The 27,228-nt window shown below is 43.7% G+C and overlaps 1 protein-coding gene across 2 annotated transcripts in view; it reads right to left on the reverse strand.

The window, feature by feature from the left end:
- LOC106548217 (digestive cysteine proteinase 2) overlaps positions 1–26,565 on the reverse strand; it is a 66,514-nt gene extending 39,949 nt beyond the window's left edge. The window contains exon 1 of one of the 2 annotated variants that reach the window (XM_087727513.1): positions 26,366–26,565. Coding sequence is in view for 1 of the 2 variants with exons in the window: in XM_087727512.1 (XP_087583638.1) it covers positions 11,492–11,543 (52 nt within the window). In the remaining variant the exon portion in view is untranslated. Of the gene's footprint in view, positions 1–11,491; positions 11,561–26,365 lie in introns of those variants that run through there. The other variant, XM_087727512.1, reaches the window with a different exon arrangement.
- Positions 26,566–27,228: the final 663 nt, after the last annotated feature.

The raw sequence follows: 27,228 nt of genomic DNA on the forward strand, positions 1-27,228 counted from the left end.
GAAATTATCTAAGATATTAACAGGAACAAGAGGAATTAAAATGTGATAGCAGTGTTCCAACAGCTAAGGGACTGCCACAAAGAAGAGGGGGTAGTCAAACTATTTTCCAAAGCACCTGAAGGCAAGACAAGAAGCAATGGATGGAAACTAATCAAGGAGAGAAGCAAATTAGAAATAAGGAGAAATTTCCTGACTGTTACAGCATTAATCAATGGAATGGCTTGCCTTCAGAAATTGTGGGTGCTTCAACAGGCTGGGCATCCATTTGTCTGAAACAATGTAGGGTTTCTTGCTTGAGCAGGGGGCTGGAGTAGAACAGGTGTCAGCTGCCTGCGGCTCTGGAGCCACATGTGGCTCTTTCATCCCTCTCTGCAGCTCCCTGTTGCCAGTCGGCTTCACAATTGAGAGGGCTAGGGCTTTTGGTTAGGACAGGTAGAGGAAAAAGGACACCGTGCTAGGAGAAGACTCTATGGTGGGGAAACCGGATTTCCAGTCAGCAGAGGAAAAAGGATGCTGCACTAGGAGGAGACTCTATCATGGGGGAACCGGACTTCCGGTCGTCTCCAGAATTGAACATGGGGCTTTCGGTTAGTACCTCTGTGGCTCTTTGTGTGTTTCAGGTTGCCCTGGACTAAAAGATCTCCAAGGTCCCTTCCAAATGTGTTATTCTTTTATTCTTTTTGTTCAGGAAAAACTTCCCCAGTCACCTCACCGAACATTGTGCAACGTTATCTCATTTAGTTGACTATTGTTTTTCACAATCCATTCTCAAATGTACAACATTAAGAAGAAAGAAAGAAAAAACCTTGTTATACCACAGAGCTATATAAACTCCCCAGGGTGTTTTGCTCTCACACGTGTAAAAACACATATATCCCCTGCATTTAACTTTTAATTCCCCCCTTTCCCTTTGCTTTGTTATGTCGTTCCAGCTCTATGAAGATCAAAAGATTCTTTGCTGACAATTAAAAAGAAAAAGGTATCACACCCAGCAACTGTTTTGCAAGGGGCCATTATCTGTAGGCAATTATCTATCTCCCAGACTCCTACATTTCTGTATAACCTCTCGTTTTACTCTTCCCCCTATCACCATACACACTTGCCAAAAACCGTAGCAGGACCGAAAAAGTTATTCTTGAAAAATAATTGAGCTAGCACTGAACCAGCCAGATCAAGTCAGCTGTTCCTTTTCACCTGAATCTATTTTAATTCTCTGGCTGTGCAACCAAGTGTCACAACCTTTATTTTTCTTACGCTGGCTCCATCTGCGCAAAGATCTCACCCAATGTTAATAAGTACACAGTTGCTCATCTTATATAAGAGGTTTTATAATAGCACTAGGTCTTAACAATTAGGGCAGTACTAAAGTATGGGCCATATTAAAAGGGTAAAACTAAAACAAATTTAAAAGAGAATAAATAGTAGACATAATCTCCTCAGAAATAAGAATCCAACAGAAACCAACAGTGAACAGGGAGGGAAGGAGGGAGGGAGGGAGGGAGGGAGGGAGGGAGAGAGAGAGAGAGAGAGAGAGAGAGAGAGAGAGAGAGAGAGAGAGAGAGAGAGAGAGAGATTCTGTCTTCTCACTGGCTTTATTTTCTTTTTCTTCAGAGCAACTGAGTTTCCCAACCTTGCTAAATACATTGTACATTTCATAATTATGGACAATTAATTCTACTTATGCAACTTGCTAGGAGATAAAGATTTCTCCTTTCTAGTTGTGTCTGACTCTAGGGCACAGGGCTCATCTACATTTTTGGCCAAGTGAGCCAGCGGAGACAATTTCTGTGGTCATGTGGCCAGCATGCAGTGGTGGGTTCCTACTGGTTTGGACCAGTTAGGCTGATTGGTTTGCCAGCCTGGGTTACTGGAACTGGCATCGACCCAGGCCTGCCATGTCCTAAACTGGTTCGCCTGTCTTTGGCTTCTGCACACGTGCAGAACAATGTTTATTGTACTGCGCATGCGCACACAGTGTGCATCAAGCACGTGCTGCGAGCCCATGAGCAAACCGGCAATAGTGTGCTGCCGGAACCCACCCCTGCCAGCATGTCTATATGCCAAAGATGCATGGAATGCTATTACCTTCCCATCAAAGTGGTACCTATTCATCTACTTGCATTTGTATGCTTTAGAAGTGCTGAATGGGCAGGAACAATTGATGGGAGCTCACCCCATCATGCAGTGCTCAGATCTCGAACCCAGGCTGTCAGCTCTCCATCCAACAACATCAGCCTCTTTATCCCTGAGCTATAGCATCCTTCAGTATAATATTTATTTTTTAAATTTAGTTATTATCAATAATTTTTATAATGATTACATAATGGTTATAATTGTTCTTTCAGATAATAGGTAGCTAGGTAGGACTATCTATTATTTATAATAAGCACAGAAATGGTTGAGAATGGAATGGAGGTCATTATGAAACGGAGCAATTGAATCCCTAATAAGATCAGGTTCCAAAATTAGTTGAGAATGGGCAAAATATCAGTGATAGAATGGAAGGGATCTACTCCCAATCTCTGTTCCCCAAAACTGATCAGAAAAATACAAATTTCTCTCCTCTGCTCTATAAGGACTCAAGATCATACACATCTGTACCCTTCTTAAAGGCAACTTGAAAAAAGTGGTCTTTACAGCATAAGGTAAAGGTAAAGGTTCCCCTCACACATATGTGCTAATTGTTCCCAACTCTAGGGGGCAGTGCTCATCTCTGTTACAATGCCAAAGAGCCAGCGCTGTCCAAAGACTTGCAGTGGCTAGCAAGACTAAACGCCAAAGGCGCATGGAACCAAAGGTGGTTCCTATTTTTCTACTTGCATTTTTACATGCTTTTGAACTGCTAGGTTGGCAGAAGCTGGGACAAGTAATGGGAGCTCACTCCATTACACGGCACTAGGGATTTGAATCACTGAACTGCCGACCTTTATGATCGATAAGCTCAGCGTCTTAGCCACTGAGCCACCGCATCCTTATCTTTACAGTAAGTGTAAGCTTCTCACAAGTTTATGCTCTACAGACGTCTTGGGCCACCCCAGCCCAAGATCAAACACAACCCTGATGTTGCCCTCAATGAAATCGAGTTTGACACCCCTGCTGTAAGTGGGTGTAAGGATTAGAATTTCACCAGGTCTCCTCTGATGCTTTTTGCTGGATCAATTTTTTTAAGGGAAGAGAATCTTTGGAATTGTAGCTCTGCAAAAGCAAACATCTTTAGCATTCCTTGGCACTTCCTAAATTTCAGTTTCCACAATGCCTTGGAGATGGCTCAGTAGCTTAAATCTATTGGGTACAGATGCCCACAACCTTGGAATGGAGAGTGAGAGAGTGAGAGAGAGAGAGAGTGAGAGAGGGAGGGAGGGAGGGAGGGAGGGAGGGAGGGAGAGAGAGAGAGAGAGAGAGAGAGAGAGAGAGAGAGAGAGAGAGAGAGAGAGAGAGAGAGAGAGAGAGAGAAATTGCATAATTGTCCAGGGTTGATTGGCACATGTCTTTGTCCTCCCACAGACTCTTGCTTGTAGTTCCCAGCGAAACTGGATGAACGGCTGCAAGAGTTGCGGTTTGTGGCTGATCATTCAATTAACATGAAAGAAACAGACTGGCACGCAGGGTTACTCTGGCTGGACCAGTCTGTCAAGCCAAAATAGGAACAAGAAAGGGTGTTTTTAGAGTTCCAGCTAAGTCTGCAATCAGCTTCAAAGAGTATCAGCGTTTTCAAGCATTTAAATTAAATACTTCAATGGCCACCATAAGCCGGCAATGTGAGTTTTTTTTTAATATAATTGGTTGGAAAGGGCTGCTCATCTTTGTAATTTAAAGGCAAACCTGGTAGCCAAAAACCATCAGAAATTCTGTGCATAGCTATGGAACAGGTGAATAGATGGTGGCAGGAAGCTCTTTCTATTATTCTCCTTTTATTTGTCAAAAGAATGCCATGTTTCTCTATGGCAGGGGTGTCAAACTCGAAGCACAAGGGCCAGATCTGGTCTGCAGGGTGCTTAAATCTGGTTCACAGGGCCAGCCTGGAAATATAAAAGGACCAGCCACGGTGCCCCCACAGCCCGTTTTGGGCCTCCACTGCTTCCTGCAGCATTCTGGCGGCCAAAAATGAATGGGCCAGGTGGAGGCCCAACGAGGCCCCCTCATGCCCCATTTCGGCTGGCATGGTGGCACAGGAGGCATCCATCCCATCTCCACCCCACTCTGCCCCCACCCCCCTTGGCAACTTCAATGCTGATCGTGTCCTCGAAGCAATCCAGTTTAAGAGCCGAGGTGGCGCAGTGGTTAAATGCAGCACTGCAGGCTACTTCAGCTGACTGCAGTTCTGCAGTTCGGCTGTTCAAATCTCACTGGCTCAGGGTTGACTCAGCCTTCCATCCTTCCGAGGTGGGTAAAATGAGGACCCGGATTGTTGTTGGGGGCAATATGCTGACTCTGTAAACCGCTTAGAGAGGGCTGAAAGCCCCATGAAGCGGTATATAAGTCTAACTGCTATTGCTATTGCTGACACTCCTGGTCTATGGTAATATTTCTCGACCTTGGCAGCTTTCAGATGGGTGGACTCTGATTCCCAGGATTCCCTAGCCAGCATGCTAGGAAGCTGCCAAGGTTGAGAAATATTGGTTTACGGCAGGGGTCGGCAAACTTAAACACTCAAAGAGCCATTTGGACCCGTTTCCCACAGAAAAGAAAACACCAGGAACCACAAAGTTCCTAACCGGAATCCCCCTGTTCAGTTCTGGAGCTGACTGGAAGTTCAGTTCCCCACCATAGAGTCTCCTCCTAGCACAGCCTCCTTTTTCCTCTACCTTCATAACCAAAAGCCCTATCAATTGTGGAGACAACTGGAAAAACCCTCCCCTTGCCATAGAGTCTTCTCCTGGTGCACTGTGCTTCTCCCCCCCCCCACCGGAAGCTCCTCTCAAAATTGTGGTGCCGACCGGTGACGGAGCTGCAGCAGAGGGAGGAAAGAGCCACATGCGGCTCCAGAGCCGCAGTTTGCTGACCCCTGGTTTACGGTATCAACAAAAATCCAAAGAAGTCTGGGAGCATCTTTTCCAACTCCTCCTTTTCTTCGAAAGCAACCCCCCCTCTTGCAAACTTACATAGCAGCATTATAGCCAAGTGACTAAACACCAACAACAGTTCAAAAAGCATGTTGGTTTGCCTGTTTGATATCAGAATGGGAGACTATCAAAATAATCCAGGGCTGTAGACTTGATTGGAAAGTTGGGGGGAAAAAGAAAAGAAAAGAAGCCAGTGTCAAGTCCCTTTCATTCTGTTGCCAGGGGAAACCGTACAGCCTTGCTCACAAAATCACTTGAAGTCAAACTCGACTTGAACATGGTTTTTATCTTTTAACCCAGGTGGGTTTATTAAAGACGGTTGCTATGTCAGTTTTTTAACAGCAGAGGTCCTCCCTCCCCATAGCTTAGTAAAACAGAGCTAAGCTACAGCACTAACATTGGGGCTACAACAAAAATCTCAGCCATAAAGCACCAGAAAGTGGCAAATTACAGATATTTAGCATTATATAGCCATCCCAAGCAACAGGACATTTAATAGAAAGTGAGGACTGATTATGCTAATGTGCTGCCATTTGCTACACCTTACATAATTGAGCACAGGCTTGCTAAATAACCCAATAATTAAGGAAATTTTGATGGAGGGTGTCACTAGGACGGGCTCCACACATGAAAAGAAACTGGAGGGGAAACAGGGACTTGTTTTATGCAATGGTTGCACAATGCTTTGCCACCTATGGCTCCGTGGGCGTCGGATTAGGGGAAATGTTTATCAGGAGCTAACTGTGAACAACAGTGACTGTATCCCAGTTAAGCCGGTCAGGTTCAAAGCTAAATTGCCACATTGGACAACAGCCAAGTTCAGAGTTTGCATTAGCACAAAATGGAGTAGTTTTAGTTTTTGGTTAGTACTAAGATAGCTGGTTGATGAGACAATTATGCCTGGATCCCCAAATCAAATCCAGGTGAGACTTGCTAACCATGTTTTTTTTTTAAATGACAGTTTTGCAATTGGTTCTACAAATGCATTAAGCCATAAACTATGGTTGACAAACCACTACAGCTGCCTAGCTCAGTCAAACTTCTTTAATAAGGTAAAGGTTCCCCCACACATGCATGCTAGTCGTTTCTGCCTCTGGGGGCGGTGTTCATCTCCGTTTCTAAGCCGAAGAGCCAGCGCTGTCCGAAGACGTTCTCCGTGGTCATGTGGCTGGCAGGATTAAATGCCAAAGGTGTACGGAACCCTGTTACATTCCCACCAAAGTGGTCCCTATTTTTCTACTTGCATTTTTACATGCTTTTGAACTGCTAGGATGGCAGAAGCTGGGACAAGTAATGGGAGCTCACTCTGTTACAGGGCACTAGGGATTCGAACCTCTGAACTGCTTACCTTCTGATCGACAAGCTCAGCATCTTAGCCACTGAGCCACCGCAACCCTAAACTTAGCAATAGCAATAGCAATAGCAGTTAGACTTACATACCGCTTCATAGGGCTTTCAGCCCTCTCTAAGTGGTTTATAGAGTCAGCATATCGCCCCCACAATCTGGGTCCTCATTTTACCCACCTCGGAAGGATGGAAGGCTGAGTCAACCCTGAGCCGGTGAGATTTGAACCGCTGAACTGCAGATAGCAGTCAGCTGAAGTGGCTTGCAGTACTGCACTCTACCCACTGCGCCACCTCGGCTCCTTAAATTTATCAAACTTGTTTGATAGCCACACACAAAATATGAAGTTTCATCTGATCATTATAGTATCCAAAACCCCATAAATGAGATCACCTTAGTAAATTGGAGATACTGGTAAAAACCACATAGCTGGCAAAAAATATGCCTGAGTGGTGGGTTTTTTTTTTGTTTTTTGTTTTTTTTGCCAAACAAGCTGAACAATTAATGGGCGTTCATACAAATTCTAAACAGAGGAAAGCCAATTCCTGAATTCACACAATTAAAATAACTTATAATTTGATTTCTTTAATTCTATCCTTGTGTGTTGGTGAACTCAACTACGGGAGTTTATTCAATTAGCCACAGAAAAGCAAGCCATGGTTTAATGCAATAGGTTAGGGATCAGCAACTCTGGAGCCGCATATGGCTCTTTCATCCTTCTGCTGCGGCTCCCTGTTTTCCAGTCGGCTCCACAATTTTGAGAGGAGCTTCTGCTTTGGGTGGGGGGAAGGATGGTGCACCAGGAAGAGCCTCTATGGGAAGGGGCAGTTTTTCTGGTTGGCTCTACAATTGATAGGGTTTTCGATTAGGACAAGTAGAGGAAAAAGGATGCCGGGCTAGGAGGACATTCTAGGGTGGGGGAACCAGACTTCCGGTCGGCTCCAGAATTGAATGGGGGTGTCCGGTTAGGATTTTGTGGCTCTTTTGAGTGTTTAAGGTTGCTGACCTCTGCAACAGGTGAATCTAATCAATGAAGCCAATGTAGGTGCATTTGCTGTCTAATCTAAAAATATGCATACACTCTTTCTGAGTTAACATTCTTTAAAATTGCCTTTCTCAACGTGGTGATCTTAGGTTGACAGGAAACACCTGTCTTCTGTCATATCTAGATATTGTTGGTCAATACAGCTGAAGAAGGGCAAGCGGAAGGAAATAGCTTGAATCTTCTTGAATGTAAAAAAGAGAAAAATAGTGGTTGATATCTAGGTGATTGCTCAGCAAGACTATTGGGGCTGCTTTAAAACATTCACACACACACACACACACACACACACACACACATATTCCACAACTAAAATTCTCATTATGTTTATCCATTTGCCTTTTTGTAACCTCCAAAGTTAGCCCAAACGGTGGATTATGCCACAATAATTTTTGAATCAAGGTACCTAACATCTGCTAATGTAAAGAATGCATTTTAAAAAACTCACAATGCTTTACTCCTATGGAATCAAAATTTCCACAATATTCACACTAGTTTTATTCACAAAATTGTGGCCATTGTAGTATCCCCCTAGTCATATGATCATGATTTCCAATGGTCCCTGCCAGCTTCCCAGAAGCAAAGTCAGTGGGGAAGCCAGCAGGAAGTCAGAAGTTATTTCTGCTTTTTGGCTCACCAGTTTCGGCTATAGTCATGTTTTGGTGTGACTTTACATAAAGCGCAAAGCCAAACCAGGGAGAATGTGCTGATTTATCTGGAGAAACTGGTATTCCGGCATGGTCAGCTGTACATCGCTTTAAGCCGGGGGGAAACAAATGAAAATTTTAAAGTATTCTTGGAGGATGGCAGATCTACCAGGAATGTCATCTTCAAAAGTGCCCTTCTTTAAATGAAGATAGGGCATATTTCTCTTGCTAGGCATCTTTCATTTTTAATAAACGGATGTTGTTGGTTTTTTTTAAAGCAAAGTAACACATCAAATGATAAAAGAAGAGCCTAGAAACTCTTCTGGTTTGGAGAAATTCCTGAGTTGAACCCAAACTTAGCAAAAGGCTGGAGAGAAATCAGTTCTTGGGCTCAAAGAACGGTGCTTCTGATATTTGTGATAATTAAAACTGATATTATCCTTAGTTGGGCTGGAATAAAGAATATTAGTTAAATACCCATTTTAAGGGATATTTTTGTTTTCCCTTACTCTTAGTCAAGTAGTATGCACATTGACACTCTGGGTTCATGCATTGTACTAGATCACAGTTTACACCAGGGCTGTCAAACTCCGGGCCCACGGGCTGGATGTGTCACACGCTGGCCACACCTTGGGGGGGGGGTCTCGATACATCACGTGATGCTACTGTGATGACGTGACTTTGACACCCCTGGTTTAGACCATTGAAAACCAAGGTCTTGCTTCATAGTTGTCCTAGTCACAGATCTATAGCAGTCCTTATTTAATGACCACAACTGGAGTCAGCTACTGGATTAAGCAAAACAGTTGCTAAGTGAAACCACGACTGTGCTTAGGCTCCTCTTCAGTTTTCCTTTGCTTTACAAATCTGTGACAGTCATAAATGAGAAGATGGGTTGCAAAGTTACTTTTTCAACACTACTGGAACTGTGGTCACTAGCCAAGGCCATTGTAAAATAGGCATAGTTTTACTAGGAGATATTACATCTTTTGGAGTTTAGCTTGTTGTGCAAGGCCGTTTAATCTTTAAGAAGAAAGAAGCTGGCACTTCGACCCATTGTCCCCACCACTCAAGAGTCTTTAACAATGAAACTGTCACATCTTGAGAGATCTGTATTCAATCATGAGACGTACAGCTTCCTCTCTGACAGTTTCTGGTTCTTTAAAACTACTTGAGGTTTATACTTGAATTGTAAGGCATATGTCAAAGTTGATCTATTATATGTACACAAAGTCAGGTACATGCATGTTGGATCAGCACCAGGCTGCAAAACTACATAGACATAGGACATTTTCGTACCTAGGCAGAAGCAGACAGCTGCTCTGTAAAAGCTCTACCTGAATTTATTGATTTATGTATTCTTGGCCACCCCAATCCTGGAGAAGAGTTCTCTTGGTCGCTAAGAGTAAAATCAAAATTAAGCAACCAGCTAATCTAAAATGATCACAAGAAGTCACAAGGAAACATTTAAAACGCCTTTGGAGGGTGTTTTGAGGAGTGGCAGAGCCCAAAGGAGGAAAGCCACAGATGGAAGTGCCACTGTTACATTAGCTTCTAAGCTCCTGCGCCTTAATCAGTGGATTTATCTAAATCAGTGTTTCTCAACCTTGGGAACTTTAAAAAGTGTGGATTTCAATGGCTGAAGAATTCTGGGAGTTGAAATCCACACATCTTAAAACTTCCTAAGGATGAGGAATACTGATCTTGACCTTAACCTTGGTGTTTATAACCCAAGATTACAGCACATCATTTCCAGAGGTGGTATTCTGACCAATTCTGGAGAACCAGTAGTGGAAATTTTGAGTGGTTTGGAGAACCGCCTGTGACTGGCCCTGTCCCCATCCATTCTCTGCCTCCCGAGTCCCAGCTGATCGGGAGGAAATGGGGATTTTGCAGTAACCTTCCCCTGCCATACCCACCAAGCCATGCCCACCAAGCCACACCATGCCCATCAAGCCACGGCCACAGAACCGGTAGCAAGAAATTTTGAATCCCATCACTGATCTTTTCCCATCTCAGCATTTTCCATCACTTCCCCTCACCCCCCAATGAGTGAAACTGTACGTCCACAGAAGATATGTTGGTTTGTTTGCAAGGCACCCTGAACTGTGACTTAACCCCCATGGTTTGTCATGTCCACTTCTGACTCTGAGGTGTCTGAGAAGTTGGTGGTGACTTCAGAGAACCCTGTGGAATAGCAGCCTGACCCAGACAGCAGTAGGGAGACACATCAGACTGATTGGGCAGTAGCCCAGCTTGGAAGCAGCAGAATATGAGGAGTTTGATCCAGGAGCTCCTTCTAGTCCTAAGATACAGAGGGCTGAATGAAGGACAGATCTCTATGTATCTGATGAAATGCCCTGTAACTCATAAAATGGACGAAAAACAAGTTTTCTAATGAATCAGACATGAACAGAAGCCTCTCGGTGCCTCATTGAAGTTGGCAGAAGTTGTGGGTGCTCCATCACTGGAAGTTTTCAAGAGGAAATTGGACAGCCACTTGTTCAGAATGGACTGGAGGTTAGACTAGAAGACCTCCAAGGTCCCTTCCAATGCTTGTTATTATGCTATTCTCCTTATGCTGTCTTCAGGCTCCCTGCCAGGCAAGGGGCTTCCCACCAGTGACTGCTTGTCCTTGGTGGGGTCTCTTTTATGACCATCAGAGGCAAGGCATCCATTACAGATAAGTATTCCATTTCCTGGGATCTCTGTCTGTTATGCCCTGAACTCTTTCCTGTGAAAACTCTCTGCTTTTTGAACTTGGATTGGCTGACAAACTATGCCAACTCTGTGGTCTCTTGAGTGTGCACCAATGGGATCTTGCTTGCAAGCATCAAAGTGATGGGGGACAGTTTGAGATTGTTTGCACATCACCCTACACACCTGGCCTGCCGCTGCTGTAATTTCTCAAAATCACGTAAAGCCCAGAACTATACTCCTTTTTGTGTGTGTCAGACAGGACAGTCTGATTTGCACAACGTAACTAGACGAGGGTTAGCTCGTTTGCAGTTGAGACAGAATTTATGAACACAGTTCCAATCAAGAGGTGTTTTCAGAGGCCACTTCGCCATTTCTTGTAATATTCTAAATACATCTGCAAAGCTTGTGGTTTCCACCCTCAAACTGCGAATGGTCTCTTGTGTTTCAATAGTTCCCTTTTTTGGGGTATTAAAGCCATGGCAATTCTCACTTCTTGAAGAGTGATGTAGCAACCTGTCTACCCCACCTCCCCAACTGAAGGAGAGGAACCCAGCTACGCAGGGAGCAAGCAAAGCAAACACACTGAATGTTCCACCCACAAACATCAGTATTAAAGCAAAATACATTTTTGCCCACAGAAGTTCATAATTTTTTAAAAAAAATAATAATCACCCTTCCTCAACCAAACACTCACCGAAAGCAAAAGTCCAGGCACATAAGTGAAGAAAAAAGGCCAGCCTCCCCATGGTGACTCTCTCCTTCCCAACCTTTCCTAGCACACAGTTCACCTTCCCTTTTAAATGAAGGCAGCCGGCGAATCAGAGGCTCACCACCTCTCCAACAGGGTGGAGCTACAGCTTGGATTTCAAAAGCGTGGGAGTTTTGTTTGGGGCAGGAAGAGATGGTTGGCCAAACAAGGGTGTGGAAAGAAGAAAAGCTAATTGTAAGAGTCTGCTCGGAATTTAGGGGAAACGACCTTATTTTGCATTGGCTTAGATTCATATCCTTTATTTGGGTTTTTGAATGAACTCACTTTCTGGATTCAGACAATATGTTGAGTTCCGGATTAACCAAACAGGCTGGGTTTTCACCGTAATCTCACCAAAAGACAACGATTACTCGTCTTATATGCAGGTAGTTTTATACATGTAGGAGGATCCAACATCACCGCAGATGGGGACTAAAGCCAAGAAATTAAAAGATGCTTGCTCCTGGGGAGGAAAGCTATGGCAAATCTATACAGCATACTAAAAAGCAGAGACATCACCCTTGACAACAAAAGTGCGTATAGTCAAGGCTATGGTTTTCCCAGTTGCAACATATGGCTGTGAAGGTTGGACCATAAGAAAGGCTGAGCGCCAAAGAATGGAGGCATTTGAACTCTTGGTGCTGGAGAAGACTCCTGCGAGTCCCTTGGACTGCGTCCCTTGGACTGCAAGGTGATCAAACCGTCCTAGAGGAGATCAACCCTGACTGCTCTTTAGAAGGGCAGATCCTGAAGAGGAAACTCAAGTACTTTGGCCACCTAATGAAAAGGAAGGACTCACTGGAGAAGAGCCTCATGCTGGGAAAGATTGAGGGCAAAAGAAGAAGGGGACGATGGAGAATGAGGTGGCTGGATGGAGTCACTGAAGCAGTAGGTGTGAGCTTAAATGGACTCTGGGGGATGGGAGAGGACAGGAAGGCCTGGAGGAATGTTGTCCATGGGTTTGCAATGGGTCGGACATGACTTCGCGACTAACAGCAACAACAATGCATGTAGTTACTAGGTTTCTAGTTATGCATGTTGGGCAAAGTCAGCCATCATCTAGTATTTAGTGTCTGAATTGGGGTAAAATGGAACAACAGCCTTGACAATTCCAGGGTCCAAAGTTGAGATGAATGCTTCTGCTGCCTTTTAGACTTTGTGGCCAGGGTGACCTTCTGAAACTTGAGGACAAGGAGCAATGGTTTCTCCTTCCTTGGATAAGTTCAGGCAGAGGCTGGGCAGCCATTCATAAAGGAGGCTGTAATTTTGATACATATACCAACCACCGATTCAATGTCCTAAAGATCTTCTTATAATTTTATGTCAATGTTCCAATGTTGCTTGGCCATGGACAACTGGACCATGTTTTAATTGAGGATCCCAGTTTTTCCAGATTCCCACAATTGTCAACCGCAATCAAGTGTCTCCAGTCCCAAGATTCCTTTATGGTTGACTGCAATACACTGACCCATAAACAGGGGTGGGCTGCTATGGGTTCTGGAGAACCTCTAGCTAACGTTATGGCTGATTCAGGAGAACGTCCAAATCCCACCCCTGGCTGGCCATGCCCACCCCTTCCCTCCCAGGAGTCCCCACATGGCCTGTTTTGGATGCAAGCAGGGGTGGGTTTCTCACCCCGTTCCAACTGGTTCGGTTGGAACGGGGCTGGCGGCATCCTCATGCACGCGCGCGGCGCACGCATGCGTACTAGTGTCTGTGCAATGCTCCAGCTGCTCCTGGAGGATCACGCAGGTGCTGTATGCGTCCTGCGCATGCGTGGAAGTGCAGAACTCATCAAAACCGGGTAAGGAGCGAGGGCGGACGGGTGGGCCAGTCACCGTTCCTGGAAGTTACTTTACTTCCGGGTTCGCCGACCAACCAGTTCGCAGGGACCGCCGCGAACCGGTTGAAACCCACCCCTGGATGCAAGGTAAGTGCAGGGCCTGCGTGGAAGCTCTGGGAGGGGGGAAAGCAGACGTCCCAGAGCTCCAAGAGCTCTGGAGCCCGAGGAGGCAGTTTTTGCCCTCCCAGAGACTCAAGAAAAGCCTCCAGAGCCTGGGGAAGCCGAAAACGCCCATCCCTCATGGTGCAGGAGGGTGACTAGGCCACACCCATCATGGTCACGCCCACGCGGCAATCGGGCAGAGAACTTGTTGCCGAAATTTTTGAAGCTCATAAACTAATCAAATTAGCCGACTCCACATCATTCTAGGCCAAATTTGGTTAGTTTGTGATTCAGACAAGCAAAACCTCAGCGTAGGTTCTCACACGATAATAAACAAAAATGTGATTTGCTTGGGGACTCTGCGTGCTCTTGAAGCACATCCAGTGAGGTTTAGTCATACATTTAAATCCAGCAATTGTGCTGGATGAAACCTGTATGCAGTAACATCCAAATATGCCAGAAACTTCCTTGAAATAATGTTTGGGAGAAAAGCAGATAAAAACCTGAGAAGCCTGTTGAGCTGGGCATCCTCACACAAGCCATTAATTTCAATTGCCCTGTAGGAATAAATCAGAAAAGGGAAGGGAAGGAAGACAGCACCCCAAACTGGTTTCATTTGCAATTTATTCTCCCGGCTGCATGCAAGACCGTTAACACCAATTGCCTTGCAGGCAGGATGCGAGATGTTAGCTTGTTTTTAAGTAATATTTCATTATATTTTGATTTAATATTGTTTCTATTGCTTGCACGCAGTTCCAGGAGGCTCCTTCTTCTTCTGAGAGGCAACAGGTATGAATAATGGAAACAATTTCTCCACGCTCTTAGTTCTGAGCTTGCTAAATAATCTGAAATCTGATTTTTTTTTAAAAAGACATTTTATTCATTTTGTGGGGGGGAAAGTAGTATAGACGAACATCCCGGGCAACTGTTTGCCCAGCCTCTAGAATTGCATCTTTTAAAATGATTTTGATGTGTCAATTTTGATGAATGGTATCTACAAAATACTTTTAGTGGTTGGGGGAAAAAAAACAATCAACCACAGTCCCCTTTAAGCTTTTTTTCTGTAGGTTGAGCTGAGCTGCTAAAAGCTAAACTGGAGTTTGCATGTTTTCATCAGTGTGCAAGTTGTGTGTCTATCGTCTCTTGTCTCTGTCTTGCCTGCCTGCCTGCCTGCCTGCCTGCCTGCCTGCCTGCCTGCCTGCCTGCCTGCCTACCTACCTACCTACCTACCTACCTACCTACCTACCTACCTACCTACCTACCTACCTACCTATCTATCTATCTATCTATCTATCTATCTATCTATCTATCTAAAAACTTTGCAAGTTCCTATCCTGTTTATTAAACCTGGAAATTCCAACTTGCTATTTGGGCATGGAAATCTTCTTCCTGTGTCTACAGGAATCCAGGGGTGTCTGCAGGGAACTGGTGAGTAGAAAAGCTCCTTACAATTCCTCTCCAGACAAGAAGAAGATTTGAGCTCTCCTGCAAGTACTCCAGACAGTTGCTTCTGAAAAGGATTCTGCAAGACAGCAGTTTCCCATGGGTTTAGAGCTCTGGCGATGAGGGTCTTTAAAGATTGGGTTAACATATTTCCTTTTATGATCATTTGCAAAAATGGCTCCCCCCCCCACTTAAACATTAATGTGTAATAAACAAACCCTAATGTTTATTCACAGGGACGGGGTGGCTCAGTGGCTAAGATGCTGAGCTTGTCAATCAGAAAGATCGGCAGTTCTGTGGTTCAAATCCCTAGCGCCGCGTAATGGAATGAGCTCCCATTACTTGTCCCAGCTTCTGCCAACCTAGCGGTTCGAAAACACATAAAAATACAAGTAGAAAAATAGAGGCCACCTTTGGTGGGAAGGTAACAATGTTATGTGCGCCTTCGGCATTTAGTCATGCCAGCCACATGACCATGGAGACGTCTTCGGACAGTGCTTGCTCTTTGGCTTTAAAATGGGGATGAGCACCGCCCCCTAGAGTCGGGAACGACTAGCACATATGTGCGAGGAGAACCTTTACCTTTAATGTTTATTCACCCTTTTCAGCTGTTAGGATTCTTTGGTTTGAGAGCACTCGGTTAGTTTCCTTCAATTCTGAGCAAAATAAGTTTTAAACTACAAGTTTAAGGACTTATTATTTTTCCTTTTGGAATAAACAGCAAAGGAGTGATTAGAACTTTGATTCTGAAAGGTTACAAAAGGTCCAGATGGATCTGAAATAAGATTTTTTGAATGAATAAGAAGACTCCTTCATGTAGGAAAAACCTTTTATTTTGAATTCTCTTTAAATAAAATTTATAGTTGAAACATTGAAGGTTGGACACTAGAGGGAATCAGAAGGAACTGTGTTAAATTCAGACTGGAGCCAAATACTTTAATGTTGGACATGTTGAAGGATATTGTTTAACAATGAAGCTAGAAGTTTGTTTTAAGAATGTCTGTCTCTGTAGATGGACTAGGCTTAAAAGAAGATATGGCAGAGGAACAAGTTTTGCCACACAAGACTGAGACTGATTAGAAAGTGGATTTAAAAATGACAGGCTACAAGTACAATATGGAAAAAGATGCTATCCAGGACATAAAAATGAAGGTGGCTGATGTCTTAATAATAAAAAGAGACGTACAAATAACAAACCAAAATAGTGATTTAGATAACGTTACTATATTGGATTTATAAAAGAAACTTTGATAAACAAGGACTCCCAGCAAGTTGAAGTCCATACGCCTTAAAGTTGCCAAGGTTGAGAAATATTGCTCTACAACCAAATTAAAGCTGAGAGATATACAGATCTTAGTATCAGCAGTATCACAATTTCCACCCATACTCCATGGAAAACCAATGAAATGAAATGCAGAGAATCTGAAAGAAAACTACCACAGAATGACAGAGTTAGAAGTCTTCTAAATCCTGTTGTGGCTTGCCAGCGGAGCTGGTGGCAGATTCGGACAGTGAGGAGGTTGGGGACGAACATGGACCAGTCCTGGAGTCTGGGGAAGGCTCTGACGAGGGCTCTGTGTCGGAGGCAGAGATGTGGCCAGGGATGTCCGACAGTTATCAGCTGCCTTTGGAGTCAGGTATCAGTGGGGCAGAAGAACAGCTGGAGCCTGTTCCCAGTGTGCGCATGTGCAGAGCTGCCAGGAGAAGGGAACAGCTAAGGGACAAGGGCTGACTCTGGAGTAAAGGCACAGGTGGACAGTGAATGGCCCCTCCCAGAGGGAATAAAGATGAGCAAAAGGGGAGGGGAGTTTGCAGGAGACAATTAGTTCAATTCATTAGGGTGAAGATCTGTTCCTGACTTCTTGCCAAGTAATGGCTGCTACAGCGTGACATTTGGAAGATATCGGCCTGGCAACTCTCCAAGCCTGATAAAGGTCTGTGGTTGTGAAATCTCATGAAAGACTGTTTCCCTTTAACCTAAATAAAAGAGGTTTTTTTCAGGATGAGGAGTCTGCTTCATGATCTTGGGAGGCCTACATCAGAACAAGTCCACCTGCTGCACAGTGAGGAAATCCTATACCAGTGATACAAATCTTTTTCGCCTTGGGTGCCAAAAGCACATGTCCGTGCCCACCCCCATAATTTAATGCCCCACATGCCATGCCCCCTGCACATGCATGTGTGCCCCCCTGCTGTCCCCCCACATGTGCACACGACTTTCTAGGAGTCTGGGGAGGGCAAAAACAGCCTCCCCTGCTCCCCAGAGGCCCCCTGGAGGCCAGAAACTTCCAGTGGGCCCAGTACAGTGGTGGGTTGCAGGAAGTACGCCCTGATATGGGCATACTGGAGCCTGCCCAGAGCACCAGGTAATAGCAATAGCAATAGCAGTTAGACTTATATACCGCTTCATAGGGCTTTCAGCCCTCTCTAAGCGGTTTACAGAGTCAGCATATTGCCCCCAACAACAATCCGGGTCCCCATTTTACCCACCTCGGAAGGATGGAAGGCTGAGTCAACCCTGAGCCGGTGAGATTTGAACCGCCGAACTGCAGTTAGCAGTCAGCTGAAGTGGCTGCAGTACTGCATCCTAACCACTGCGCCACCTCGGCTCTTCAACCCTTCCAGTACGGTGTTTTGGAGGGCCCACCTGCCCACCAGTGCTCCTTACCTGTCTTTAAACCCTTCGACGTTTCCGCACACACGCATGGCGTGTACAGTGCCTGCGCGATACTCCACTGAGCAGCTGGAGCATTGCGGAGACTTGCGGAGGCGTCGCTGGATGGTAAGATGCATGCACGCGCCGCGGAGGAGGTCGGGCCCCTTTGCAACTGTATCGGTTGCAATGGGATCCAGAACCCACCACTGGCCCAGTAGTTCCGTTTTTCACCCTCCTCAGGCTCCAGAGGATTTCTAGGATGAAAAACGGCCCAACATGCAAACCGGAAGTTCCGGAACGGACTTCCAGGTTGCCTGTTTGGCCATTTTTCTCCCTCTGGAGGCTTCAGGAGGCTTCGGGAAGTCCATTCCCGAACTTCCGGTTTGTGTGTTGGGCCATTTTTCACCCTCCCTAAGCTCCTAGAAATCCTCTGGAGCCTGGGGAGACTGAAAATCACACACACATGCTGGAGCTGACAGGGCAACACCTTGCGTGCCCTCAGAAATGGCTCCAGGTGCCACCTGTGGCACATGTGCTATATGTTTGCCATCAGGATCCTATACCATTCCAGACAATCCCTCTTAAAAGCCTCCAATGAGAAATAACCAGACCTTAAATGGTGCTCCATGAAGACTCCGGAACAAATTCTTAGTGACATCCCAGTTCTTAATTATCAGAAAGACGTGTCTACAATATTAATGGATTGTGACTTCCTAAGGAGCACCTTCTGCTCATGTTATAGTAGGAAAATAACGGGAGAACAGCAGAAACTGAACCACAATGTCTCAAAATAGCTAAGTGCGTAATCTGAAAATGTTGTCACAGGACGTTAAAAGCCACAGTGGGCGAGAAGAAGAGAATGCACCAGTTTTTAAAATATAACTTTCATTGATATTTTTAACAAGGTTTTTTAAAAAGACAAATATTAGAAAAGAAACCAAGGAAGGAAGAATTATGAATTAAAAAAAGGAAAAGATTGTAAAGAAACAGCTTCTGATCTTTTTGACAGCAGTTATAAAGGCATTTATATTTTACCTTTTCTTGTTAAGGTTAACATCACAATTTCTTTCTTTCCATAAGTTACCCTTTCTACTTATCAAACTCACAAATTGCACGCTTGATTCCCTTTTTTTTCAGCAAAAAAAACCATAAGGGATTTCTAGTCACTGATAAATGTAGTTGTTGATCTTTCTCTAATGAAACAAACTAATTTTGCCATCTCTGCTAGCTCTGCCATCTTCAGCAATCAATGCTGCATTGTGGGTACTTCAGTGTCTTTCCATGTTTAAACATATAATAGTTTGTTTGCCCACAGATAGTCCTTGACTTACAACTGGTCCTTGCACTTACACATATCACAGCATCACCGTTGTCATGTGATCAAAAATTGGCAACTAGCATGTATTCATGACAATTTATGACAATAAATTAGCAACTTCTTGTTGTTGTTAGTTGCAAAATCATGTCCGACCCATTGCGGCCTTGATTGTCATCGTAAATCGAGGATTACCTGTATAAAAATAATCCAAATTTACCTGCTGTTTATACTCCGCAAGATATCAAGCTTCACTTTATTCTAAACTGAATTGTTCTGTATTCTGTATGGTGGGGGGGTTGGACTAGAAGACTTCCAATGTCCCTTTCAACCCTATTATTCTATGTTCTTCTGGGCCATGATATCTGAGCAACCTGGGGCCAGCATTATCCTTTGAAGAGCACCAAGTTGAGGAAGCTTTGCTAGAAGTTATTGGAGCAAGACGGGATTGCACAACTGGGGCAGTGGTGGTATTCAGCAAATTCTGACCGGTTCTAGCAAATCGGTAGTGGAAATTTTGAGTAGTTCAGAGAACAGGCAAATACCACCTCTGGCTGGCTCTGCTCCCATGTATTCGCTCCCTCCCAAGCCCCAGCTGATCGGCTGGGTCTTCTTTTGTTGCCCTGCACAGGAGAACACAGCTGGGAAGCAGCTTAGTGGGGTGGGGAAAGAATGGAGATTTTGCAGTATCCTTCCCCTGGAGTGGGATGGGAATGGGGATTTTGCAGTACCCTTTCCCTGCCACGCCCACCAAGCCACACCATGCTACGCCACACCCACCGAACCGGTAGTAAAAATAATAATAATCCCACCACTGAACTGAAGGTGTCTGCCACAAAACAAACTAAGTTATGGTGAGCCCCATCCCAGAGTTGAGATCATTTTGCAAGCCCACCCTCTTTGTGATAGGGTGGAACGTGCATGGTGACATCACTATGCATATGTAGGTGCCATGAAAGCACATCTTGTTCATTGCTTGCCAGCAAAAAAAAAACCCAGCCCAGGTGGCTTTTTGTCTACCAGAAATAGCTAATTTCTGGCTGAGAGCAGACCAACTATAGCTAGTCTTTTTTTTATTTTTTTAGTGGTTGCTTTTGTTACATGGAATAATTAGCCTCCCCCAACACCGCTTGCGTATTGATTGTTTTGCGGTCCCCCGCTTGAGTTCTTTTAAAAAAATGTTCTAGGAATCTAATTATGTCAAATGACTTCCCAGGTTGTCGTATAGATGCTTAAAAATATCGACGTTCTATGCAAGCAGCATATCCAAGAGGAAGAAATGTAATTAGGAACTTCAGCACATCGTGTCTCCTGTGATCTTGCATTAATGACAACTCTGAGAAAATTAACAGCTTTCATAGCAATGTCAATGCTGAGCCCACCTGGGTGGACAGCTGAAAGTTAATCTTAATACCGCACCGGATTCTCCCTGACTAATTTACAAAAAAGTAAATCTGTTAGCACGTCTGGATTCATCAGTGGTGGGTTTCAATTTTTTTTAGAACCTCTTCTGTAGGTGTGGCCTGCTTTGTGGGAGTGGCTTGCCAGCCATGAGACTGGGTGGGAGTGGCTTGCTGGCCATGTGACTGGGTGGGAGTGGCTTGCCAGCCATGTGACTGAGTGGGAGTGGCTTGGAAGTCATGTGACTGGGTAGGCGTGGCCAACTTGTAAAATGTGGTGAAACTCACTTAACAACACTCTTGCTTAGCAACCAAAATGTTAGCTCAGAAACTCTGGCATTTGAAGCATGCAAGTCTTAAAGCTGTCAAAGTATAAGACCCTTGCACCCCTAACCCTTTAGAAAAAAAACCCAAGGGTGTTCAAACTTGACAGATTTAAGACTTGTGGGCTTCAACTCTCAGAATTCCTCCTCTTGCTCCCATCTTGATGATATGTGGACGGGCGGGGGGAGGGAGCTGGAACCGGTTCTAAATGGCACTGTAGATTTGTGGAACCTCTTCTATAGAAGAGTTAGAACTGGCAGGAACCCACCCCTGGGCTTCAAGCAATACATCACAACCTAAATGGAGAGAACAGAACAGAAACCAGTTGCTATGATCATATAGTATATGACAGGTTCAAAGATCTTGCGTTTTGTTTTCCAGTCTGATTTACAGACTGGAATGTGCTGGGCCATATGTGGCCCCTTCACCCCCTCCCCCAGAATTGCATTGCCAAAATTCAGCAACCAAATGGTTGATTTGGAGGCAAGAAAACGTTTGTTGCTTTTAATAAGGGTGGAGGTGTCAATGAAAAGAGGCTAGGATGCAAGCAAATTTTTAATTTAAAATTTTTTTTTTAAGGTTTTAAAATGACAGGCTACAAATAACATGAAAAAGATGTTGCCATGAACATCCAAAAGAAACTAGCTGATATTTTAAGAATTAAAAGGGATATAGAAATAACTAACTAAGGGTGACCTGGGTAATTTTCCTGTATTGGATTTACAAAAGAGGCTTGCTATAGCTTTGAAGAATTTTGTGAAATGGGACACAATCCCCTCCAAAAGAAATCAAGTTCTAGGACATTGTTTGAAGGTACTAAAGATTCGAGATTGTTAGAAGTAAGAGGAAGAAATATAAAGTTGGTTTATTTGACCAAAGCTAAAATAGAAATATTATTATCTCTGGTAACTTTTGCTGATCAGAACTGAACAAAGAGGCTTTAAAGATTTGTTTATTATTAAGAGACATTGATTGTATCCTGTTTTAGTTAATGCCAGTTTTTAAAACTATGTTTAATAAAATTATTGTTAAAAAGGATTGCCATGATAGGATGAACCACAAACTCCACACTTGCTGGGTGTTTACGAGAATTTGATATGTGTTTCAAGGATTCCACATCTCCAAGCTTCCATTCCCTAACAGAGGGTCTTTAAAAGGACTGTAAAGAATACAGCATTGAACCTTGACATGACCAGACTGTCTTATATTTGGGTAGGCTTAAAAATAATGCGTTGCCATCTGCTGCAGTAAAGGAGCAGATGCAGTGTAGGTCATAATATTATAAAGCTGTTTAGGTTTTTTTTGACATTTTTCAGTTTCAGAAACTGAGAAAAGGTGGACAGATGAGTTAGAATGAGTTACATAGCTGATGCCAAGTTAGAGGCAACTGTCAAAAGAAAGCTGGAAGCTGTTTGGAGAAATTGCTGCTTAAGAACAGTCTAAGGAAGACTCCTGTTACCTACGCAATGGTTCAGTTTACATTGATATTTCTCAACCTGAGCAGCTTTAAGATGTGTGGACTTCAACTCCTGGAATTCCCCAGCCACCATGCTCACAGAGGAATTCTGGGAATTGAAGTCCACACATTTTAATGCTGCCCAGGTTGAAAGACACTGGCCTACACAGATAGATTTTGATAAATGTACCTGCTTCAGGAAAGATAGGACCAGGTCCATTCCAAAGATAGTATTCAGTCAGTTCTGATCAGTTCTGGAGAACTGGTAGCAGAAATTTTGAGTAGTTCAGAGAACCAGCAAATACCACCTCTGGCTGGCCCTGATGCCATCTATTCACTGCCTCCCAAGTCCCAACTGATTGGCTGGGACTTCTTTGCCGAGGTGGCGCAGTGGTTAAATGCAGCACTGCAGGCTACTTCAGCTGACTGCAGTTCTGCAGTTCGGCTGTTCAAATCTCACCGGCTCAGGGTTGACTCAGCCTTCCATGATCCTTCCGAGGTGGGTAAAATGAGGACCCGGATTGTTGTTGGGGGCAATATGCTGACTCTGTAAACCGCTTAGAGAGGGCTGAAAGCCCTATGAAGCGGTATATAAGTCTAACTGCTATTGCTATTGCTATTGCTTTTGTCACCCTCGCGCAGGAAAACAGAGCTGGAAAGCAGGTTAGTGGGGTTGGGAGGGAATGGGGATTTTGCAGTAACCTTCCCCTGCCACGCCCACCAAGCCTTGCCCACACAACTGGTAGTAAAACATTTTGAATCCCACCACTGGACTCCATTCCCAAGAAGCTTTGGTACCTACCAGGGCATCCACAAGGGTGTGCATGAGTGTCAACAACCACAAGGTTCATAGTTGAAACTCTATTCCTGGCTGGGAGAATTCTAGGAGTTAAAGTCCACCCATCTTAAAGTTGGCAAGGTTGAGAATCACTGTCCTAAGCACACACTTGATAGACACCCCTCCCTGCAGAACTAAACATTAAGAGAAAACACAACTCCACAATAGGATGGTGAGTCATGTTTTACTTGGTTTATTGAGTAATCCACAATGGGCTAGGCTCTTAGAGAAAGAAATCAAAAAATAGAGAGTGGGGGGAATGAAATGGTGGAAGTATCTGCTGGAAAGGAGCAGAGTTAGTTGCTTGCTCTTGTCATGGTAGGTAAGATCCATCTCCTCTCTTTTAGCCTTCAGAAAAACATCCTGGCTATGCTGGCTGGCATGGGGGTCCTGAAGGAGCTGTTGGCTGGAGGTGGTTTTGGGACATGAACAGAGCAGTAACTCCCACTTCTCCCTTCCAAGTTCCTGTTTTTCAGTTTGTTTTAATTTCTGTAATTTTAATTGTTTTATGATTGTCGAATGTTTGTGTGTTTTATCTTGCTGTAAGCCACTTGCTTTAAACTGTGAGATGAGCAGCAAGCTATTTTCCAAAGCACCTGGAGGCCGTACAAGGAATAATGGATGGAAACTGACCAAGGAGAGATTCAACCTAGAAATAAGGAGGAATTTTCTGACAGTAACAATCAACCAGTGGAATAGAAATTGCTTCATCACTGGAGGCTTTCAAGAAGAGATTGGACTGCCCTCTATCAGGAATGGTGTAGGGTCTCTTGTGTGGGTGGGAAGTTCGATTAGATGACCTACAAAGTCCCTTCCAACTCTGTTAATCTGTCTGTCTGTCTGTCTATCTATCATCTATCTATCTATCTATCTATCTATCTATCTATCTATCTATCTATCTATCTATCTATCTATCATCTATCTATCTATCATCTATCTATCATCTATCTATCTATCTATCTATCATCTATCTACTATCTATCTATCTATCTATCTATCTATCATCTATCTATCTATCTATCTATCTATCTATCTATCTATCTATCTATCTATCATCTATCTACTATCTATCTATCTATCATCTATCTATCTATCTATCTATCATCTATCTATCTATCTATCTATCATCTATCTATCTATTTATCTATCATCTATCTATCATCTATTTATCATCTATCTATCTATCTATCTATCTATCTATCTATCTATCTATCTATCTATCTATCTATCCATCCATCCATCCATCCATCCATCCATCCATCCATCCTATTCAATAAATTTGATAAATAAAGAGTCGAAACATTGATTTAAGAAGCCACTATATTCGATTAGTCTGAAGGCAGGACAAGAAGCAATAGATGGAGAGAAGCAACCTAGAACTAAGGAAAAACTTCCTGACAGTGAGAACAATAAACTCCATCACAGGAAGTTGTCAAGAAAAGATTTGACATTTGTCCAGAATGGCTTAGGGTCTCCTGCATGAGCAGGGGGTTGGGCTAGAAGGCCTCCACGGTGCCTTCCAAATCTATTATTTTGACTTGTCGTGGTGTTCTGCACTAATATACACCAGATTGATAAGAATATACATTTTATGCTTCAAGCAAAACCTGGGGCGGGGGGGGGGGAGTGGTGCGTGTGTGTTTGTGTGTGAACCTTTTCTTCGGGCAGCTTCAGAACTGTCCTGCCTTGCAGCCATGAGGAGTAGAGGCTGCAGCTTCATGCCTTCCCACTCAGATCTCCTCTGGTTCCTTCCTCCTCATTCTCTGGTGAAACACTGATTCCCTCTCCCCACCCCACTCTACTTTGTTCCTCCTCTAAATTAAAAAAAAATGGTACATTTCTGTGTTGACAACTAATACTGGAGCCAGGCAGGGTGAGAAGATTCTTCTCCATGCTTGGATGAAGCAACAACTGTACTGTCACATGATGAGGTTACTGCTAGTTCAGTGAGTAATGATGATTTGAGATAAAAGCACGTTCAAATAATTGTAGTCAAATGAGAATTGTGGTACCTTAATAGTAAGATATACAAAGGTTTTTGATTTAAAGTGTATAATCTAATATGAACTATAAGTAATGACTGTGGAAGAAATGCACGAAACTTATCTGTAACTAATTGACATGCTTTCTACAAGATGTAATGAAGGATCGTTCCTTTTTTGTGTTTTTGTTCAATTAAAATAAAATAAAAATTCAAAAAAAAGTTACAACGGGGTTGAAAAAAGTTACGATCGGTCATTCCAGCAGCCCTGTGGTCACCTATTCAAAATTCAGGCACTTGACAATCGGAAAGTAATTTATGATGGTTTTAGCATCCTGGGGTCATGTGATCAATTACGTGCAATCTCCCCAAGAGGCAAAGTCAATGGGGAAAACCAGATTCGCTTAACGAGCATGGCAAAACAACATTAATAAAATCGAGGGTTACTCATTTAACAACTGCATTGCTTAGCTTGGTTCCAATTGTGGTCATGAGTTGAGAACTACCTGTGCACCAATTGTAGCACTTTAGGTTTTAAGTACAGGTAGTCCTCGATTTACAACAGTCCATTTAGTGACTGTTCAAAGTTACACCGGGATTTAAAATAGTGACAGTTTTTCCAGGCTGGTGAGCCTTGCAGCATCCTTTTATGATCATGTGATCAAAATTCAGATGCTTGGCAACTGACTCGTAATTATGACAGCTTGCAGTGTCCTGGGGTCATTGTGATTACCTTCTGTGCAGGGGTGGAATTCACTTACTTTCGCTACCAGTTTGTAAATGTCAGCACACGTGTGTGCTCGCACGAGCCCCATCCACGCATGTGCTTGGCCTTCCATGCATGTGCTTTGATTGTGCATGTGGTGGCTTGTACGTATGCACAAAGGTTGAAAACGTACCTAAATAGGATGGCATAAAGTCGGGGCGGCGGGGGGGGGGGGCAGGCCCACTACTGGTTCAGATGAACCAGTCCAAACGGGCTGAATACCACCTCTGCTTCTGTGACCGTCTGACGTGTCAATGAGGAAGCCAGATTCACTTAACAACCTCAAGTGATTCACTTAACCATGCAAGAAAAATCGTAAAACGGGGCAAAAACCCACTTAACAAATGTTTCACTTAACAACATGTTAGGCTCAATTGTGGTCGTAAATCAAGGACCACCTGTATGAGTCCTTCTAGCATGCACCTGGCAGTACAATCTGCTCTGCTGGGATGCAAAGTTGGTGAAAGTTTTATTTCCAGCGCAGAGATCCATGCCTTTTGAACACAGAGGAAACAGATGCTTGAAAAAATTCTTCAAACAATTCCAGGGAATTTAGTCATGCCTGAAAACCTTACTTATTTCGCAGAAAACAAACATTAATTCCAATATCAACAGACAGCTGTTATTATCAAGGACCTAAAAGACTATTTGCACTGTCTTATTATTAAACTATTATTTTTTAAAAATCAGTCTCACCTGTAATTAGAAATCCTCAGGAGTGTTGGGCATTTGCCTAAAGTTCCAGTCTTCATGATTGTGAATAAAAGACTAATTTAAGTAGATATCTGCTACATCAGGAGTGGTATTCAGCAGGTTCTGACCAGTTCTGGAGAACTGGTAGCGGAAATTTTGAGTAGTTCAGAGAACCGGTGAATACCACCTCTGGCTGGCCCCGCCCCATCTATTTTCTGCTTCCCGAGTTCCAGCTGATCAGGAGAAAATGGGGATTTTCCAGTAACCTTCCCCTGGAGTGGGGAGGGAATGGAGATTTTACAGTATCCTTCCCCTGTGACATCCACTAAGCCGCGCCCACAGAACCTGTAGTAAAAAAAAATTGAATCCCACCACTGTGCTACATGCCGACCCCAGCACTGATTTGTTTAGCTTTGGCTACATAAACTAACTTCACTTTGGTGGAGTGTCCCTTAGATTGAAGATAGTATATCCTACTTTGAGAATGTATAGGTTTAAGGAAGTTTTGAGTATGCAGAAAAGTTATAATCCAATTAATCTCTTCTAAAAGATTTGATGAGAATCAGCAACCAGTAGCTTCAGTTCCCATTTTCCAAGCCAATCATTTACCAGTCCAAAGTTCAGTGACACAATATTTTATGTTCCACTGTATGCTGAAAGGCCAGATTCAGTCACTGGCTTTGCGAGATAAGCTGAAAACCACTGCCACATGATCCCAAACGAATCTGTTTTCCGGATCTGCCCAATACATGCAATAATAAATTCACAGACCTGAATTAAGGCAAGTTGGAACCCCCAAAAATAGCCCAAGGAAGGTTAACATCTATCAAGTTGGGAATGAACACATTGCAACAGATTTAGCTGAC

Source organism: Thamnophis sirtalis, unplaced genomic scaffold, assembly GCF_051295495.1.
Source record: "Thamnophis sirtalis isolate CommonGarterSnake01/CBP01778 unplaced genomic scaffold, rThaSir2_p1.2 scaffold_13, whole genome shotgun sequence".
NCBI classification, from domain to species: Eukaryota; Metazoa; Chordata; class Lepidosauria; order Squamata; family Natricidae; genus Thamnophis; species Thamnophis sirtalis.